The following is a 19,321-nucleotide window of genomic DNA, read 5'->3' as shown; positions in this document are numbered from 1 at the left end:
GGAAAATTTGTACCAGCTTTTGGAGCAGGGACTGAAATTAGTTAATTAGTTGTTGGTCAAACGGACTGGAAGATATCAGCCTGGACATGGTGAAGTGAGCTTGGTGTTGGGGATCAAAAGCAGCTCAGAGGACTCTCATTGTATGAAGGAGTAGGAAGAGGGAAACAGTTGGACCAACCTTAGCTGGCATCAGTCAAAGCTCGGCCTTTTGCAACCTCATGATACAACAGAAGTAATGTAGAGGCTCCTTGTGATAGAAGGAATGGTGGGTTGTGGAGGTCTGCATGGTCTGCATTGGGTTTGAATGTGTCTCACCCAGTGATACTTTTGTACTGTGGCTATTGACAAGGTGCTGCAGCCTGGGATGACATCAGAGACAACTCTGAAGAGCCAGAGGTTGATATTATATTATATATAATATAATATTATATATTATATATAATACATTGATATGATATGATATTATATATTATACAGCTGCAGCTCCCTGACCCCTTGCTTATCACATATTCTGAAAGAATGCTTTTCTTATGGTACTTACCTTTTAAGGTCCCTGAAAAGCAGCTCTTTGGAAAATGCTACTTTTTTTTAGATGAGCTGCTAGAATTAAAAAAAAAAAAAAAAAAAAAAAAAAAAAAAAGCAGCATTTTCTCCACTTGGAAAGGGCCTGTGTTTTCAAAAGTTGCCTACCTCATGGTTCTCTGTGATGTCAGTAGCTATGCATTTCTGAGCACACTCCCCTTCAATTTCTGTTGGGGGGCAACTGCAAGTTTCTTTCAGAAATAACTCCCTGTGGCTGTGGGTTTGTGCACATCCCATCAGGTGTCTTTAGCAGTCTCTGCCTTTGGCACTGGTCTGACTTTTCAGCGGACATCACCTCCTTTGGTTCTGCCCCTTGGTCTCTGATTATAGAGAGGAGTTGTGAACCCACAGAGGTATGATGGCCATGTGGAGACACTGTCAGGAATGTCAGAAGGAGTGTAGGGGCTAGAGGCATTGGCCATGTTTTCTCACACCAGGAGGAAAGCCTGAAGCTTCATCACCCTTGGGACCTTCTCAGGAGCGCAGTGAACATGGGGTTAGTTCTCTTGCCCCAGCCTTCGGACTTCACACGATTACATGAAAATCCTTGACTTTGAAGGACAAGTTATCCCGGGATCCTGAGAAGAATGCAGCATCCACAGGGCACAAGAGGAGGTGGCAGGTGTTGGTGACTGAGGAAGAATGCACAGCCTCAGTCAACCTTGCCCACTCAGGCAGCACCTCCTGCGCCCCAGCGGGGCAGCGCGGGGTTTGGCTTCGGCGGAGGCAGCAGGAGGAGCGTGGGAGCTGCGGAGGTGCGGGCCGGCCGTGGAGCAACCCCCGCCCCGCTCCTCCCCGACTGGCTCTTATTCTGAAATGAGTCTCCGTGCAGCCGGCAGCCCATCGCCCTCCCTGCCTCGGCCCACCCTGGCGACCTCCTCTCCCCGCCTTCCACTCTCCGCAGGCCCGGCCCCGCCGTGACCCCCCGGCCGCGGGAGGTCCCGACCCGCCCCGGCCCGTTCCGCCGCCGCAGGGTGAGAGGCAAAGCACAAGAAAACGCGCTGCTACGAGGAGGCTCGGCTCTCTCGGGTCTTGTTTCGTTTTCAATCTCGGGGCAGTTTTCACTCAGGAGCGAGGGTCCCGGCTGGGCATCCAGCCGGGCATCACTTCACTTTCTGGAACACCTGGACACAGACCTCGTCTTCAGCAGTCATGCGCTGGGGAAAGTGGGGTGAAATATGAGTTTAGTTTGGATCCTCCACTTCTTGGATGCTAGCTGCCATTACCACAGCCCTGCTTGCCCTCCTGATGCTGGTCTTGCAGGCCACATGCTGCTGCACACCCTTCCTGACCCCCCCAAAGCCCCAGTGGCTCAGGCAGCAGGGCAGAGCAGGGACATCGTCTTTGCTGAGCTGTGTTAACTTTTAAACCCTGGAGGCAGATATTTGTGTGAAAGGCTGGCTGCCCCTTTGGAGCTGGGGCTGAAGTCTGAGTGGAGCTGGAAGCTACACAGCTGGCTCAGGACTTGCAGCACCCACACTGTGTGTCGCCCCCCACCCACTGCAATTGAGATTTAGCAAGCTGCGCTGGACCCCTCCTCACCAGATGCAGCTGATCCCCCTCCAGCCAGTGCCTCCAGCCACGGTTTCTCTTCTCTCCCAGCTGCTCACACACCAGCTGATCACCCTCCCAGGAGACAGTGGTCTGAAAAAAAAGGAGGAGAGAAGACGTGATCCCAAGGCAAGTTTCCAGCAATGACACTGACTGTTCCTGTCAGACACATGTTCAAATGCAGTCCCTGGTGTATCTTTGGTGGCTCCTTGGGATTGATGCTCTCTGTGGGAGGGTGAACGACCCTCTGGCTTCCAAGTGCAACAGAGTACTGCCAAGTGGCCTGATGTTCTGTCTTTTCAGAGCTTTGCTCCAGAGGATAGTACCCTCTGGATCCCAAAGTACTGAGCTTCTGACTGTACAGTGCTCTTCTCCTTTACTGTGAGTGATTTACTCAGAGAACCACTTATTCCTGGACCTGTGGGGACAAGCCAGCTCTGGGTTGGGCTCTCATCTGGTTTGTGAATCAAAAGCTGAAGCAATTCCCTGAACTTCTAGTGCCCTCCAGTCCACTGTCAAACTGCACTGTTTGGGCTTCTCACCTGGCACTTCCGTCCATCCACGGGCCCCAGATCTTCCTCAAACTGGACTCCCAGGTCAAAATCCATAACATAGTCCCGCAGGGAGGTGATTGTGCGGATGACCATGTGATCTCCCGTGTGGATGATCTCTTTATCGGGCTTCAAGAGGCAAACCAATTTTCGCAGGACCACATTGATATCTGGAGGATGAGAGGGAGGGGAGATCTGTGGATGACTTGCACCCCTTCTCTAACTGCATCCCTACAGATTCTCCACTCGTAGTCAGGAAGCTCCAGCCATGTCTTCTCCTCTCTCACACCACAGCACAAAAGTGATGGTCGCAGACAGAACGACCAGAGGGTTCCCAAAACCCCTCCTCCCCTCCCAGACTGCTGACATTTTTGAAGACAGAAGGAAGCAAGAGGGAGAAAGGAGTGGAGTGAGGAAGGCGGAGTTACCTAAAGCACGCAGGTAATTGTCCATGTTCTCCTGGGAGACGAAGCGGTAATAACCGGTGAGGTTGGGAGGCATTCCAGAGCAGAGGAACCGGGCCGGTGGCGAGGAGGAGAAAGCAGCGGAACACGCACGGAGCTGGGATCGAGCTCGTTCAGCGGGCGTGCCGGTCCCTCTCCCGCGGTGCGGCGAGGTCTGCGGGGCAGCCCGGCTCCCGGAGTCCCGCTGCAGTAAGAGTCCCCGCGCCGGGGGGGCGCGGAAAAAGCCGGGACTGCCCCCGCTTCCAGCATCTCCACCTCGGCTGGGGGCGACGTGAGACCGACAGGTTACCTCCTCGGGGGTCTGCTTAACTCTCGGCTGCCAATCAGCGGCAAGCCCGCCCCCCTCCCGCCGGTCCTTTTTCACGCCGTGAAGCCGGTAGCTACGGGCGTCCTCAGAGCAGTGCCGCGGCCGCCCCGGCCAACCCGTCGAGGAGACGGCAGGCTGGCAGCTCCGCCCCGCCGAGCCCGGGTCGCATGGGCGGCGGGGTCCGGATACAGTCTGCAGACCCTCGCTTCGGCACCCCCTCGATCTCCAGGATCGAGCAGGATGGGTGTTTCTCTGGATTTCCTACGCAACGCTTTACCATCTTCCCCTCCCCAGCCTGCTCCTCCCGCGTCCCTCAGCAGGTGCGAGGATGCTTCTCGGGGCGAAGCACCGGCTGCCAGTTCTGAAGCGCTCACCGTCGCCCACCAGACCCAGGTGCCACCAGCCCTCGCCCCTCTCCGAGCACAGCCCAGATTTGCAGTGAGAAGGAAAATAGCAACTCCCCCGCACCGCACCGAGCCTAGACGAGCCGCGCCGCACCCCCCCCCCCATAGCACCTGGCGCGGCGGCCCCTCCCATTGGCTGCCGACCCCCGGCCCCCGCCGCGCCCGTGACGTCATGCTGCAGTGGCGGGGCGGGGCCGGGCGTGGAGCGGAGCGGAGCGGGGCTCGCGGAGGTACCGCGGCGTCCCTGCGCGCCGCCGCCGCGGGAGCGAGGGCGTGGGCCGGGCAGGGCCGCGCCCGCCGCTGTCCGGTAGTCCCGGGCGGGCTGGGACCCGCCGCCGCGATGGGCGACCCTCGGCCCCGCGCCGTCGTCCTCCTCCCTCTCCTCTGCCTCTGCGCCGCGCTGCCCGGCAGCGCCTCCAACAAAGGTGAGCGGCGGAGCGCCGCGGGCACTGTCCCGGGCAGCGGCGGCGGCGGGGCGCCCCGCTGCGACCCTCCAGCTGCCCCCTGCGACGGGGATGAGGGGCACGTTGGCTCATCCATCCGCCCCCGCGGTGGCGGTGCGGCTCCGCGCTGCCCGTCGCCTTCGGCTGACACGTTTTTGTCGGGGGGTCTCCGCAGTCCCCGGCGGCCCTGGCTTTCTTTGCCCCCTCGGGCGCCCTCATCCCATCCCCTCTCTTTACTTTCTCCATCTGTCTCCTGCCACTGCTTTTTTTCCGTTCTTTCCTCTCCTCCTAGCATTCCCCTCGCGTTTTTCCCTTTCCACCCACTTGTCTTGCTTTTGTTTCAGTCATCGCTGTGTGGATTTAGGGTTCCTTCGTTTAGCATACTGAGACCCCTGTGGTCTCCAAAACACGTCCTCTATCTCCATCTTCCAATTATAGTTCATCCATCTACAATCTGTCAGTAGGAATTATTGTGCAGTTTTATGTTAACTATGCTGGTTGCTTGTATAAAATAGCATTTCATGTGCTAAATATGTAAAAAAACCCCAACCCTAATGCTACAGCTGTAACGTTCTGAATGCAGATGTTCTTTGAACATGTAGAGCAATGGAGAAAGATGTAGATTTCTAGGTCTGTCTCTGTAGAGACAGGCATGAGAAATTCATCTGAGGGGAGTCAGTGTGTCAGTAATCTGACAGTGTGGGAGAATCCGCAAACATGCAAGGGACTCAGGGTCATCAGGGAATGTGACACTTTAGGGTGTCTTCTGTGCTTTGGATGAGGTCAGGCTACAGGGTGGGTGCAACGCAGTGCTGTGTGTATGCTGACATTGGCAGGGCATTTATTTGTTGTGCTCTGGTGCTAAGGGGCCCAGTGGTGAGGCAAGGTTCCTTGTGCTCTGGATTTTCTCTCTCCTTTGCAAATTTACACTCTGAAACATTTACCCACCTTTGGCAAATTATTTTATATTTACAGGAGCTTTCTTGAAGCTGGTAAGACTCTTTATCCTAAAAATATTCCCAAAATGTTTTTCACATCTCCAGGAACTAATTTCCAGACAAATAGGATTGGTGATTTCCAAGTTGCAGGTGGATGCAGCAAAGGATTTATCTCTCTACCACCAGCTTGTTACCCCAGCAACAGGGCACATTTGGCATTTGTAGCTACGTATTCCCACCTTGGTGCTGTGCTGCACAGGCTAGAGCCGTCACAGAGTGGAATCTGGTGGGGGCAATGGAGGGGTGGGGTGGAACATGGGCACTTGCACACAGGAAGGATTCCACCTGCATACTGAGCAGGATGGATGTTTCTCTGGATTTCCTACACAATGCTTTATGATCTTAATCAATACAGTGAAGGAGAAATGCCAGCCCACGCTCTTCGTGGCTATACCCAGCTGGGTCTGCCCATTCTGCCCTGCTAGTGCATCTCCTCTCTGACCTGTCGTCCTGTCTGCTGGCCCACCACCTGGCTCCAGCAGCATCCCCTGGCCCCAGTTTGGTGAAGTGCTTGGTTGTAAGGGATACTGTCCCTTTCGAGTCAACACATCATGCCATACTGGTATGGTTTTAGAGCATACTGTGCTGCAGAGGATGAATTCACATATTGGAAGCAGTGCCCTTGAGGGGAAAGGCTCTGTATCCTACTTCCCACCAGCTCTGAGCCATGCTGTGCTCAAAATGTTGCTTGGTTGTAATAAATATTTGTCTCGAGGGGGTGAGAGAGTAGGGGATTATCTGGGAATGGTGGTTGTAACTAGGCTATGTAATATAATCTCTGAGGCCCATTTGGCAGGGAGTGGGCATGGGGGAGGGGTTTTTAATTTGTAATGATTTTTCTTCTCTCTCCCCTCCCTTTCCCTCCCCCCCACCCCTTTATTTCTCCCTTTCCCTGCCCCGGAGCCTGTGTGATGAAGATTAATTTGCTATTTCTGGGCCTGTGACATTTTTCAGAGCCTCCTGCTGGCTGCTGCCTCCATGCCAAGCCTGGCTGGGCTCCAGCCATCAGGATTAGCAAGGAGGGGCCAAGGGAATATGGTGCTCACCATGGAGTGGGGAAAGAAGGAGCAAAGGACTCTCAGAGTAGGTTATTACACATGTAGGATGACTGGCTGAAGGTGTGCCTGGGTACATGTGCGTAGATGCTGGGCCTTAGTCCAGAGGATGCTAGGCATAAGTGATAATGGCTACATGCAAGACTTGTCACCTGAGGACACCCCAAGGGAAAATGTATCCTGCATCCTTTAATTATGGCTTCAATGAGCTAAAGGATTTAGCATTTGGAGTTTGTCTCCAGAATCAGGCTACTCCTGCCTCTTGATGTAATTTTTTTTTTTAACCGCTTCAGCTTTCCTGGGCACCCAGATGCCTCGCCTCACGTTTCCAATGCAAAAGTAATGAAGAGACCAGAAGGAACACATTGTTTCTGATGAGGTCTCCCAAGACCCATGTAGAGTAGCATTAAAGAAAGATAACTTCTTTCTCCCAGCCTATTTCAGACTTCATTATTTCCAGAGAAGAAGGTGGGGAGGGATGGTTGTTACCTGCCACGGGATGATATTCTGCTCTTTTCCTACTGAATCTGTCATTGGTGGTTAACACATACCTGTGCTCCATCTCTTACCCCAAATCCACCTCAGCAAACAAGCACAAACCCTGGATTGAAGCTGAGTATCAGGGCATCATAATGGAGAACGACAACACAGTCCTGCTCAACCCACCGCTATTTGCACTGGACAAAGATGCTCCACTGCGCTATGCAGGTAGGTGGGCAACAGCTGTGGGAAGGGTTGGAGGCAGGGAGAGTCTAATGAAGAGGCAGAGACAGGATGACATTCATCCCTGTGCTGGATTCCTTGTTCTAGAGGAGATCCCTAGTGAAGTCTGCAGGTAATTTGGGCACAGCTTGATTTAGGATGCTGTGAGCTGTTTCGCTTAGGGAGAGAAACTGAGGGTGGAGCCATCTACTTTTTGACGCAGTTCTGCTATTTCTAAAGATCACATGCACAGCTCTATGTCTGTGAGCACTGGAGGAAGCTGGAAGGGCACACTTGGTTGGCAGTGCTACATCCCTTAACAGTAAGCACAAATCCCTGAAACTACAGACAAGGCTTTACGAGGGTTGTATTCTTGGTGCTTGCTTACACCGTGCCTGGAGCTTCCTCACACATCCTCCCTTAGCTTTGGGAGAGGAAAAGTTGTCACTGTGAGCTGAACTTTAGGATTCAGGTGACCCTATTGGCAGTGCCCTGTGGTACTGTGCATATCCTGCATGCATAGGTGGATGAGACATCATAGTTCTTCATGCTTTGGCTGTCTATCTACAATATAAGGCGCTGAGAGATGCCAATGAGAAATAAAGTGCTTCCGCAGTCCTATGTCTGTGTAGCACTAATAAATCTAGCTTGAGCCTTGTAACGTCTTATCTTTCTTGATGCTGGTCAAGTCTCCTTGCCATGGGAATGGTCTCCAGTAGAGGGCAAGCCACACCATTAATGGCTGTAAGACATGGAAAGAGGAACTCCTAGGGAACCAAAAATTGCTCAAAATGAGAGGTGATAATGAGGAAGAAAGATAATTGTAAGTTAGAAAAGAAGAAAATGTGACAAAGGGAAGCCAGGGGGCATAACGCGCTCTCCTCATTCCTTTTCTTTTCCCCTTCCTCTCTGCCTTTGTGGGTATTAGGTGAAATCTGTGGCTTCAGGATCCATGGGGCAGGGGTACCTTTTGAAGCTGTGATCCTGGACAAAGCTACAGGTGAGGGGCTGATCCGGGCCAAGGAACCAGTGGATTGTGAAGCACATAAGGAGCACACATTCACCATCCAGGCTTATGACTGTGGAGAGGGACCTGATGGAGCAAATACCAAGAAATCACACAAGTAAGTCCATGTAGTCATTGCTGCATGTTACCAAATGTGATCTATCACAGAAACACAAATGAAAATTGCTGTGGGAATGCTTCCTTTAGGCAGAAGTAATTTTCTCCAGCCTTGATACTATAACTCAACATGTCAATAAGACCTAAAGACTGAGTCACATGACTGAATACACTAGAAATGAGGGCTGCTTGACAGTTGTGTCTAAGGGTGGTGGTTTATGTCGCTGCATATAGGCAGGAGGTCCACATTACATGGTCATTCCTTTTGCTCTTTCTCTGGAGTGGGAAACCATTGTCTAAGCTCCTGTGTGCCAACATTGCTGCATTGAAAACAAGGTCTCTTTCCTTATCCCTGCTTTTGATGGCTGGAAATCAGACTGGTGCGCTTCAGGGGTGTGACTTACATTGACATTTAGGTGGTGCATGGCTCCTAATCAGCCAATCAGTTCTTATTGGTGTCTCTCTGCATCAGGGCCACAGTGCATGTCCGAGTAAACGATGTGAATGAGTTTGCTCCCGTCTTTGTGGAAAAGTTGTATCGTGTGGCAGTGACTGAGGGAAAGCTGTATGACCGTATCTTACGTGTGGAAGCTATTGATGGAGACTGCTCACCACAGTACAGCCAAATCTGCTACTACGAGATCGTGACCCCCAATATTCCCTTTCTGATTGACAATGATGGTAAGAATTGGCACCTGCCATGAGCACGTCACTCCCCTTTTCCTGCTTTGCTCCCTCTCTGCCAGTCCCATTTGCTGGCAGAGCTGTGCTATATGAATTTTCTAGCACTGCTGATCTTTCTCTCCTGGTGCAGAGGTCCAGCAGCCATTTTGTGAGATGCTGTAGCTTGTTATAGAGTGGCAGTACCAGTGGAACTCAACCCCTTTTTGGTTGTTTTTGTAGTTGATCAAAAATAAGAGTGATTTCTAGAAGGAACACCTTTGAGGAGACTGTCTTTCGTCTCCCTTCAGCTCTTTGTTTTGCTAACCAGGTAACATCGAGAACACGGAGAAGCTGCAGTACAGTGGAGATCATCTCTACAAATTCACAGTGACAGCCTATGACTGTGGAAAGAAGCGGGCTTCTGATGATGCTCAAGTGGAGATCCAGGTGAAACCCACCTGCAAGCCCAGCTGGCAGGGTATGAAACTTCCAAATACAGTTATGTCTTCCCTTTGCTTTTGCTGAACTACTACTCAGTTCTACTCATTGTGTTTGTATATACACATATAAATTTGTATGCCCAAATATATGGTTCAGTTCTGGCACCAACCCATCAGTCCCATCTAAGGGGATAAGTCAGTTGCAAAGCCACTGAAAGACAATTCTAATAGTGGAAAATCCTTCCTTGGATTACTGTGAACTGCTATGTACTTGAGAAGGCTCACAGACTGTATTCAATGTACATTGTTTTTGGAGCTGTTTATCTTGAGGATATTTGGCTTTTCAGAGGTGCTATATGCCTATGGGTTCACCTTAGTCAACAGAAATAAGGGAAAATCAACACAGCTAAATATCTGTTCTGCCTGACAGGAGAAACTGACAATCCAAGGAGTGATGCTACACTAGTACTAGCTGTAGAAGTTGAGAATTTGGACTCTCTGCATCTAGGAAGTCTTCCTGTGCGCACTGATGCCAGCTGCATAAAGTCTTTTCAACTTGGAAAGGACCAAAAATCTCTGGTTCTGGGCTAGTAAATAGATGCTGCTTGTATGTGTGCCAGATGTTCTGGCCTTGGGTCCTTGGCTGGACCTAACCCCTATCATTCACTCTTCTTCATTAGGCTGGAACAAGAGGATTGAGTACATCCCAGGTGCCGGCAGCCTTGCACTCTTCCCCAGCATTCACCTGGAGACCTGCGATGAGCCTCTGTGGAACATCCAAGCCACTGTGGAGCTGCAGACAAACCATGTGGCCAAGGGCTGTGACCGGGATAACTACTCCGAGAAGTCACTACGCAAACTCTGTGGTGAACTGATTCTTTCCTGGGCCAAGGGCAGCTGTGCCACAGCACCCTGCCCCTTTTCCTAGAGGGGTTCACAGTGGTAGCTCTGTGCCTCACACAGCAGGGATGCTGGGGGACACATTCCTCGCATCTGGTGTGGTCAGTGGGGCTGGGAGAACACGTAGCTTGCATGCTGCGTTGAGGGGGAATGAGCACCCTGCCCATATTTATAAGGGTCTCCCCGTGCTTTCCTTGCTGGGGAGCCAGAGGTTTCTGTTCATTGATGCACCCTTCTGGAACCATCTGAGTTTCAAAGCCTGTGGGACTTGCTCAGCACAGATGGAAGAGTCACCAGCCTTCTCCAGGCAGGGCAAGGCCTATAGGCAACTCCTCCTCTGCCTGTGCTCTAGCACCCTCTCATCTGTTCCCCAGTTCTCAGGCTCCTTATTCTCCCATGCTGACATCCCTGACTCCTTCCCTTCTCCGTAGGTGCTGCTTCAGGAGAGATTGACCTGCTGCCAGTGCCTAGCCCCACTGTGAACTGGACTGCGCGGCTCTCGGTGCATTACAGCCAGGACAGCAGCCTCATCTACTGGTTCAATGGCAGCCAGGCTGCCCAGGTGCCTGTGGTGAACGGGCCCAATGCCCATGAGGGGCTGAGTGACCACTTCACCCTGTCTGTATGGATGAAGCATGCCGTGATCCCTGGTAAAGGCAGGCGGGAAGAGGAGACAGTGATCTGCAGCACAGTGCAGAATGGTGAGACACTTTTCCTGGGGTGGGGACACTTCTGCCCAGTGCCTCTAACTTGTTAGAAGGGATTGTCCCAGTAGGGGGAAATCTCTTGTGTTCCTGAGCGGGATCTGGGCAGGGGAACACAGCTTCTTCAGGTGTCACTTTTTCTGGGAGCAGCCAGTGTAGAGTGCCAGTTGTGCAGGCTGGTGTGTGCTTCTGGGCTCTGGCTAGTGAGACTGCTCTAAGGCATGATACATAACTCCCTGTACTTGTCCCTGGCAGAGGATGGCTACTCTCATTACTCTCTGGCTGTGCATGGCTGCCGGATTGCTTTCCTCTACTGGCCGTTGCTGGAAAGTGCAAGGCCTGTGAAATTTCTCTGGAAGCTTGAGCAGGTGAGGAAGCATTTGCGTCTTCCCCATGTCCCTTCTCCTTCTGCCTTTCACTCATCTCTTCCTCTGCTGTCTGATGTAGGTCTGCGATGATGAATGGCACCATTATGCCCTTAACCTGGAATTCCCCACTGTCACGCTCTACGTGGATGGAGTCTCTTATGACCCTGCCCTCATCCATGACAATGGCCTCATTCACCCCCCACGGCAGGAACCCTTGCTCATGATTGGAGCCTGCTGGACCGGTGAGTGCCCACTCCCTGAACCAAGCTCAACCCATATGGGAAACAAGAGAGTGGAGGGAGATCCAGAAGAGGTGAAACACTGCCCAGTAATAAATGATGCAAAACACGTTGCAGCCTTCTTGCTTCCTTGACACCAAAGCCAATGTGGCTTTTTTCCTCCTTATGGACCAAGACAGCAGGTCACAGTAATAATAGCTCAGGGGCAAGTGTCATTGGCAGCTTCATGGACAACAGCAGTAGAATATGCGATGGATAATAAGCTTTCAGGCAGAGGAATGTTGAAACTGCACCTCATTCAGGCATTGGTGTTTCTATCAAAAGTTTTCACTAGAGTAGGCAGTACTATTTGTATTGCTGGTTGTATTGATGGGGATATCTGTGTCCTGAGGCTCTATATGAAGAAGTCACAAGTCATTCTGTAGAGGAACTGGGTTGGAGGGCAAAGATAAGGTTAGGAACATAGTTAAGCCACTACCAGATTAAAGCCGATTTTGTGGAGATGCAAGACTGCATTTCCCATGTCTCTTAGTTCCCCTGCAAGACTGAAGCAGGACAGAACTAAAAGAATTTGCCTGCTGCTTGCCTTCAGTCCAGCAGGAATTTCTAGCAATATCAAATATTTAGTACTGCTTCTCCCAGGTCAGGAATCTTCCCACAGCTCTGTGTCCCTCTATCAACTTTTTGCAACCAACAAATATTACTCAGCTTGGGACACCCTCCTGGAACCATCTGAGTTTCAAAGAGATGTTGAGAACATGGCTTGTTGCAAACATGGCTACGACCATGTTCCATAAATGAGAATTAATTCCCAAATGATTGGAAAAGTATGAAAAACCCCCTATGCTTTTTCCCTTTTATCAGTTACTCAGTACAGTCTCACCATCTCTTCATGAGGGGAACTCTGCCCTCTTTCATCTGTGATGTGCTGTCTCTAGGGTTGAAGGGTGCATTGCTTGGCATATGACTCCAGAGCTGTTCTTTTGGATTGGCCAATACAAGCACTTGTGTAGATCCTTGCCTGACCCTGTAACTACCCTCTTCCCATATCTTATTGCTTGTCTGAATGTTCTTTTGCAGAGGAGAAAAACAAAGAGAAAGTCAAAGGAAATGAGAACTCCACTGATACTGTACAAGGTAGGAAAAAGAAAGAGTATAGTTCTCTTCCCCTCTTCACCATGTATGACTATCACTTCTTGCATGGTGCCTTCCTCATACAGCTCCCCCAACCCTGTCCTGCCACCTTCCACCATCGTGGGAAAGAAAACCCTTATTTGGCAGTTTGGTCCTTGATACCTTGACATCTGTGGAGCATGAAAAGGCTGACAGGAGTACTACAGCCTGCTTTGAGAGACAGAGTATGCTTTTCATGTGGAGAAAGAGTCCTCATGCCTGATCATTAAAGTTGGTCTCTGAAGAACACAGTAGCCATTAGAGACATCAGGAGATGTCACCTCATCCCTAAATACCTGTGTAACATATATAGCTTATTTTAAAAGCCCTCACAAGAAGCAAAGTGAGAAAGGGACAAGACATTGTTTCCATCTGGCATTCAGCAGCTGGGCAGAAACTTCTCTATGCTACCCACCATTCACTTCCCTAGTCTTTCTGTTGGCCTATTTTTCTCATTTTCCTCCATCTGGAATTCAAAAAATTGTCATCTCCTTACATCAGGATCCCACATCTTCTTGTTGTCTTTGCTTTTCCATGTCCTATGCACAGCTCTGTCTCTCTCTACCTCCCCTAACCTCACTATTGCCTCAGTGTTGCTTTTGTTGTCTTAGGTTTTCCATGGCCCATGCACCCCTCGGTCTCTCTCTATCTCCCTTAGCATCTGTATGTCCCTCACACTGTTGCTTTTGTTGTTTTTGCCCTCTTCCTCACCATGTCTCTCACACCGTCCACCTCCCATGTTTCTCTCAGGAGATCCTCTGTTGATACACCACTACTTCCATGGTTACTTGGCTGGCTTCACTGTGCGCCCTGGTAGCTTGGAGAGCCGGGAGGTTATTGAATGCCTGTATGCCTGCCGTGAGGGGCTTGATTACAGTGACTTCGACAGTCTTGGCAAAGGGATGAAGGTATGCCCATCTGCTGAGCTTGCATGGGTCTCCTCCACGTTCTTCCCCAGCCTTGCATCCCAGGACTTTGCCTGCTCCCCCACCTCAAGCAACTCTCCACTTTTCTCCTTTGTGTCTCCCTTAGTGTGGACTCTTGGTGTTTGCCAAGGAACCTTGAGTATTTTCTTCTCTTCCATCTGCAGGTTCATGTGAACCCCTCTCAGTCCCTGCTTACCTTGGAGGGTGATGATGTGGAAACCTTCAACCATGCAATCCAGCATGTGGCTTACATGAATTCACTGCGCTTTGCTACCCCTGGAGTCCGGCCACTCAGACTCATGACTACTGTCAAGTGAGTGGACAAAGCAGCACCTCTGGATAAGTTCAGCGAGAGGGTTACCTCTCTTTTGACCAAAATAACAGTCCATCATCATGTATTTTAATTCTAATTGATGGTCTCCAAATGGATAAAAGTCTTCCTGAAAATAAATATTAGAGTATCCAGTATCCAAATGGATACTGTAATCCTGGGTCCCAGGGTCTGTGCAGGCAGCAGAACTTCTGCCCTCACTCATGGTGTTCCAGGTATGTGGGCTGGTTTTCATTTTCTCTGTGCTGTGTGTGGGTGTGACCAAGTCACCTGAAACCCAGTGATGTCATTCCTACCACACCTCTCTGTCTTGCACAGCACAGACTATAGGGAAGCATGAAGATGACTACCAGAAAAAGGATATTCCTTTCACTGGCAGTAATGGGCAGCAGGTGTTCTTTTACAATATTGCTGGTGGAAGCTTGGGCCAACTGATGCTTTCTACTGCTCTCCTTCAGGTGTTTCAGTGAAGAGTCCTGTGTCTCCATTCCTGATGTGGAAGGTTATGTTGTGGTGCTACAGCCTGATGCCCCCCAGATCCTCTTGAGTGGCAATGCCCACTTTGTTCATCCTGCATTAGACTTTGAGGCTCCTGATGGGGTCCCCCTCTTCCCCAACCTCCAGATCTCCTGTTCTATTTCTCACCAGGTGGAAGCCAAGAAGGATGAGAACTGGCATGGTACCGGTGAGTGGAATACAGGTTGAGGTATAAGAGACAAACTGGAAAGACGTACAAGAGTTGCTGTCCTGCTGAGGAAGTAGAGCCCCTCATTACACTCAAAATAGGAGAGAATTTACAAATACAGAAGCAAGGCACATTGTCAGTCGATATGTAGGCTAATCGGTTCTTATCCTTTTCTGCTCCTCCCTGTACTTTTTCTATCCACCCAGTGCCTTTGCTTCATTCTCTTCTCCTTTCCCAGGCTGCTCATTCCTAATCCCTTTTACATTTTACCTGCATTTCCCTTTATTGAATCCATCACTGGATGGATGTCCTGGCTGTTACCCTCTCCACTCCTGCACTTACTCAGTCTCCTGCCTTCCTTATTTCTCAGTTCCTCCAATCTCTTCCTGCATCACTTATTCCTTTGAATTCCCCAGTCAGTTTCCTCACACCCTGTAATATCTTGTCCCTTAATTTCTCTCCATCAGGCTCAGATTATTTCTCTGCACTCTATGCTCAACATGTACTTTCACTTCTTTTGTATGTCTTCTGTTAATAGTATTTTTTGCTCATAGTTTTTAATTTAGCAACTTTGCCTTTCTTCATACAATGATGGGTTTCTTGACTCAGAACAGATTGGTCTTGGCCCTGCTGAAAGCAGTTAGTCCTTGAATGTGATTGCCATTTTAAAGAAGATCTCGACAATTCTAACCAGCAGTCTTGAGACAGGAGAAAGCTTTCAAGAGCACTCAGGGTCTGGGAACGTGTGATAGAGCTGTTCCTAATTTGCACACTGTCAACAGAGTCCTTACAGCCAAGATGTGTTACCATGATCCACTCTGACAATATTATGTTGTTCCAAAATAAAGTGACTTTATTATGTGCATAAATAATGTCATTAGAATCAAGGGGACTCCTTCAACAAGTAATTACACTGTCAGTGATTTTGCTCAAGGTCAGTGCTAGCCAGAGAAAGAAGTTATTCCATATGATGTGAGCACTTTTAAGTAAGTTGGTACCATTCTGATTAACATCTGCTTTCACTGATGGCTGTCTGACTTTCTGGCCCTGTCTTCTTTCTGCTTGCACCTCAGTGACAGACACACGAATGTCAGATGAGATTGTGCACAACCTTGATGGCTGTGAGATCTCATTGGTAGGAGATGACTTGGACCCGGAGAGGGAATATCTGCTCCTGGATGGGGCATTGCTGCAGCAGCGGGGTCTGGAGCTTGTTAACACCTCAGCCTACCTGACTATCACAGGTATGTCCTCTCCTTGGCTGTCTAATTACGCTTCTTTAACTGCCTGTCAGGCATTGCTGGGAGTAGCACTTAACCCAATGTTAAAGATGTGTGGGTGTACTCCGTGAGACTCTGAGATGTAACCATTTGTTGAACTCTTGGCTTTTGGAAGCCCCAGGCCACTTCCTTGGGGAGGTGGCTCCTCTGGCGCACAGTACTATGGCATGGTGTCTGAGTCCTCACCCAGGCTTGTATCACTCTTCCTTGACTTACTCCTTGGGGTCACATGTTCCCACGTGCCAGCACCATTTTGCATGGCATGACTGGAGGACAGCGTATCCCACAGGTTCAACTGGTACAACACTATTGTACACTCCAGAACTTAACAGGGCTGTTGCTCTTCATCCTTCTTTCCCTTCCACTTCTTTTAGCAAGCAGGGATTTCATCAGGTCCTTTGCAGCAACCTCCATCTCTGCTCATGTCCTAAAACTAATGAACCCAGCGTTGTCTTGGATTCCTCTGTAGCTGCTAGTTGCTACAGGGTTACAATTCCAGATGACTTTGAAGCAGGAGCCTCCTCACCTCACACCAGTTCTCTCTTCTTGTCTCAGGTGTGGAGAGCATTGCAGTTTACGAGGAAATACTACGCCAGGTCTCATACCACATCAACCATGGCGCTGCTCTTTATGAAAGAAAGTTTCATCTGTCCTGCACTGAGATGAATGGACGCTACTCCAGCAATGAGTTCACTGTTGAGGTACAGGATCAATACCAGCACATATAGGTGCTTGTGCCTCCATGGTAGATGGGAATACACACAACGTAGAATGTACCATGAACACATGGTTGAGTCTGTCTCGCTCTGGTCTTTCTGCAGATGAATGTCCTCCACAACATGAACCATGCTGCTCATCCTAACCACATTCTGAATTCCCAGCAGTTTGTGCACCGAGGCCATCATTTACCCCCAGAGCTATCTGGGCACAGTTTGGCAAGCACCCACAGCAACCCAAGTATGTAACGCTCTCTTTTGGGTTTATTCCTTTGCTGATTTTCTGATATCCTGGTAGAACAGGCAGAGGATTCCTTTCAGGTTCCCTATACCCATTTTATTGAGTTCCTATTATACTGTCTTTTCCTACTTACCATTATCAAATGGACTGCAGTCTCTGTCAAGTTGTGTTTTAGAGCTTGGTGCAATCATCTTTCTCTTTTGGTGTGTTGTTTTCTTGAGGTAGAAGCAGTCTGAAATCTGCACCTAAGAAGGTCCAAAAAGAACAACTGTAAGCTGTTACAATTTCATTTGTGCACCTTGCAAAGGTGCTATGTGTGCCTGAGTAATGTAATTTCAGAAAGAAGCTTCAGCAGCAGGAGGGAAATGAGTATCAAGACTGCCACTGCTCTGAAAACAGAACAAAACAAAAGATGGTGGAACCAGGTGGCGGTCCACAAGGCAGAAAAATACAGGAGATGGCACCACGCAGACAAGATGCTTCTTGTCCCCAAAACAGGAGAGAAGCCTGAAAGCTAGACTAGATTTATTGGTTTGTGCTGGCAGCCACTGTGCTACAAGCATGACCAGAGTCCGGCTGGCTCCTCCTAAGCTGTGAAAGCTCTAGAACTGTTACAGAGGTCCCTGTGTTGGTTTTGGCCCCCTGATGTAGGGAACATGGAAAGCACCTCTGGTGCTTGTTTTTCCTGCAGCTTCCTGAAGCAGCTGATCCCAGGCTGGTCCAGTTCTGCAGCTGGCACTGAGCCACTGCAGGGACAGCCCATGTATATTCTGGGAGAGCACCAAAAACCAGCCTTTGCCACTCTCTTCCCGAGCTCTTGCCGACTGCAGCAGAAACTTTGTCCCTGCTGTACAGAACCACCTAGAACAAATCTGTGGAGAGCCCAGATTTTGCAGAGAAGGGGGTTATCTGGGGCCTCAAAGCTCAGCCTGCAGGCCTAGAACAAAGCAGTGGGAGTTTGGCTCACAGTCTTAGGTGAATTTAAAGTTTTCCTCTATGGAGAAGCCAGGCTTTGACCATGGCACTAATTAGAAGGCCATCATAGCCCTCACCTCTGTCCCACATGCAAAGCAGACTCCTTTTGGCTTCCTTCTATCTCTACTGCTTGCACGGAAATTACACCCTCTAAAAATCCTTGTGCCCTTAGAGGCTCTCCCCAGCACACATTTTTCCTTTCCAAGAGGGGGATACAAATGGCTGCCGTGCAACATTTTCTGTAGATAAAGATGTGCAGTGTGCAGGCCAGGCTGACATCAGAGGATGCCAGGACCTAGGCTTCCTGGAAAACCATGCAGGCCTCATGCAAAGATACAGCAGCTGAAAGTGGGAACTGCCTGTGCCCAAGGGAGCAGAAAAGTCAGGACAAGTTCCTGCCTAAACAAAAAACCCAAGCTCTGCCCAGAAACCCCAGTTCCTGCAGGTCAGGTTGGAGATGCATGTTTCTGTGACAGATTCTAACCACACCTTCTCATTTTCTTTCTCCAAAGTGGTTCCCAGTGCTGCCACTGTCATCATTGTGGTGTGTGTGGGCTTCCTGGCACTCATGGTGATCCTTGGCATCTTGCGCATCCACTCCTTGCACCAGCGGGGCATGGAGCAAGAGGTCCCTAGGGCTGCTGAAGGGGGGCACACAAGCACTGGAGGCAAAGAGGGTGACATGTTGTGGGATGACTCAGCCCTCACCATCATTGTCAACCCCATGGAGGTGAGGAGTGGCTGAGGCTGGGCAGGCAGCTGGGTTGCCAGATCCTTCTTAACCTATGTCTCACCTCCCCAGTCCTACCAGAGCTGCCAGGAGAGGGCAGCAGAAAGCACCAAGGGCGGAGCTAGTGAGGGCATGGAGGATGAAGATGACAGCACCGACTCAGAGACACCCGACTCCCTGGACAACAACGATGTGGATGACTGACACATCATTGGCAAAAGTGATGGCTCTCACCGCTGCTAGGAGCTTTAAAACACCAGTCCAATGGATCCCCCCAAAACATATGGCTGGAAGGAGGAGTTGTCTTACTTTGAACTTCTTCCTTCCCCCACTGTGTACACATGCGCTCCTCCCTTATTTGTCATCTCCGCCTCCCATGTTCTTTCATTTTCTGTCATTCTCATTGTGGACATTCCCCACATTATTGACCCCCCCATGTGGCTCTCTAGAAACATGTGTTAGGGCAATTGCACATGACAGTGGCACAGTTCAAACTACGATGAGGAAGGAGGGACTTGGAAAGAACTGAAATTTGGAAGGAGGAGCCAGCCATAGGGCTCAGAGTGGGGTCTCTCACAACCCCTCCACAGGTACTATATATATATATATTGTATATTTTTTCAATGTTGTTGTTTGAGGTTTATTCTCGTTTCATGAAAAAAAAAAACACTGCAGCTTGTGTCGCTTTGTAAAATTGTCGATACGCCTAAACTAAATGAATGAAGGTAAGAAGAATGAGGAAACAAAGTGGATTTTAAAATAAATGGATT

General features: G+C 49.9%; 2 protein-coding genes across 2 annotated transcripts; one reads left to right on the top strand and one right to left on the bottom strand.

Moving 5' to 3' along the window:
• Nucleotides 1–1,685: 1,685 nt before the first annotated feature.
• On the bottom strand, nucleotides 1,686–3,191 carry RBP5 (retinol binding protein 5; the record flags this gene model as incomplete). Its single annotated transcript, XM_080339731.1, has 4 exons — nucleotides 3,113–3,191; nucleotides 2,676–2,854; nucleotides 2,125–2,226; nucleotides 1,686–1,739 (listed from the first exon to the last, which is right to left on the bottom strand). The coding sequence occupies exons 1-4, from the start codon at nucleotides 3,183–3,185 to the stop codon at nucleotides 1,686–1,688; spliced, it is 408 nt and encodes a 135-aa protein (XP_080195857.1). The 5' UTR covers nucleotides 3,186–3,191.
• Nucleotides 3,192–4,031: 840 nt separating this feature from the next.
• On the top strand, nucleotides 4,032–18,755 carry CLSTN3 (calsyntenin 3; the record flags this gene model as incomplete). Its single annotated transcript, XM_080344475.1, is given in 20 exon segments — nucleotides 4,032–4,103; nucleotides 4,105–4,147; nucleotides 4,150–4,284; nucleotides 6,941–7,063; nucleotides 7,986–8,181; nucleotides 8,653–8,861; nucleotides 9,172–9,321; nucleotides 9,964–10,149; nucleotides 10,615–10,884; nucleotides 11,143–11,255; nucleotides 11,335–11,497; nucleotides 12,575–12,631; nucleotides 13,418–13,575; nucleotides 13,758–13,906; nucleotides 14,383–14,609; nucleotides 15,683–15,853; nucleotides 16,445–16,590; nucleotides 16,711–16,846; nucleotides 18,334–18,551; nucleotides 18,624–18,755. Coding segments are annotated over 20 exon segments (3,054 nt in total).
• Between the last annotated feature and the right edge of the window lie 566 nt (nucleotides 18,756–19,321).

This window comes from Nesoenas mayeri (assembly GCF_963082525.1).
Source record: "Nesoenas mayeri genome assembly, chromosome: 1".
NCBI lineage: Eukaryota > Metazoa > Chordata > Aves > Columbiformes > Columbidae > Nesoenas > Nesoenas mayeri.
The sequence above is the reverse complement of the archived record's forward strand: the minus strand, read 5'-3'. Positions and strand labels throughout refer to the sequence as shown.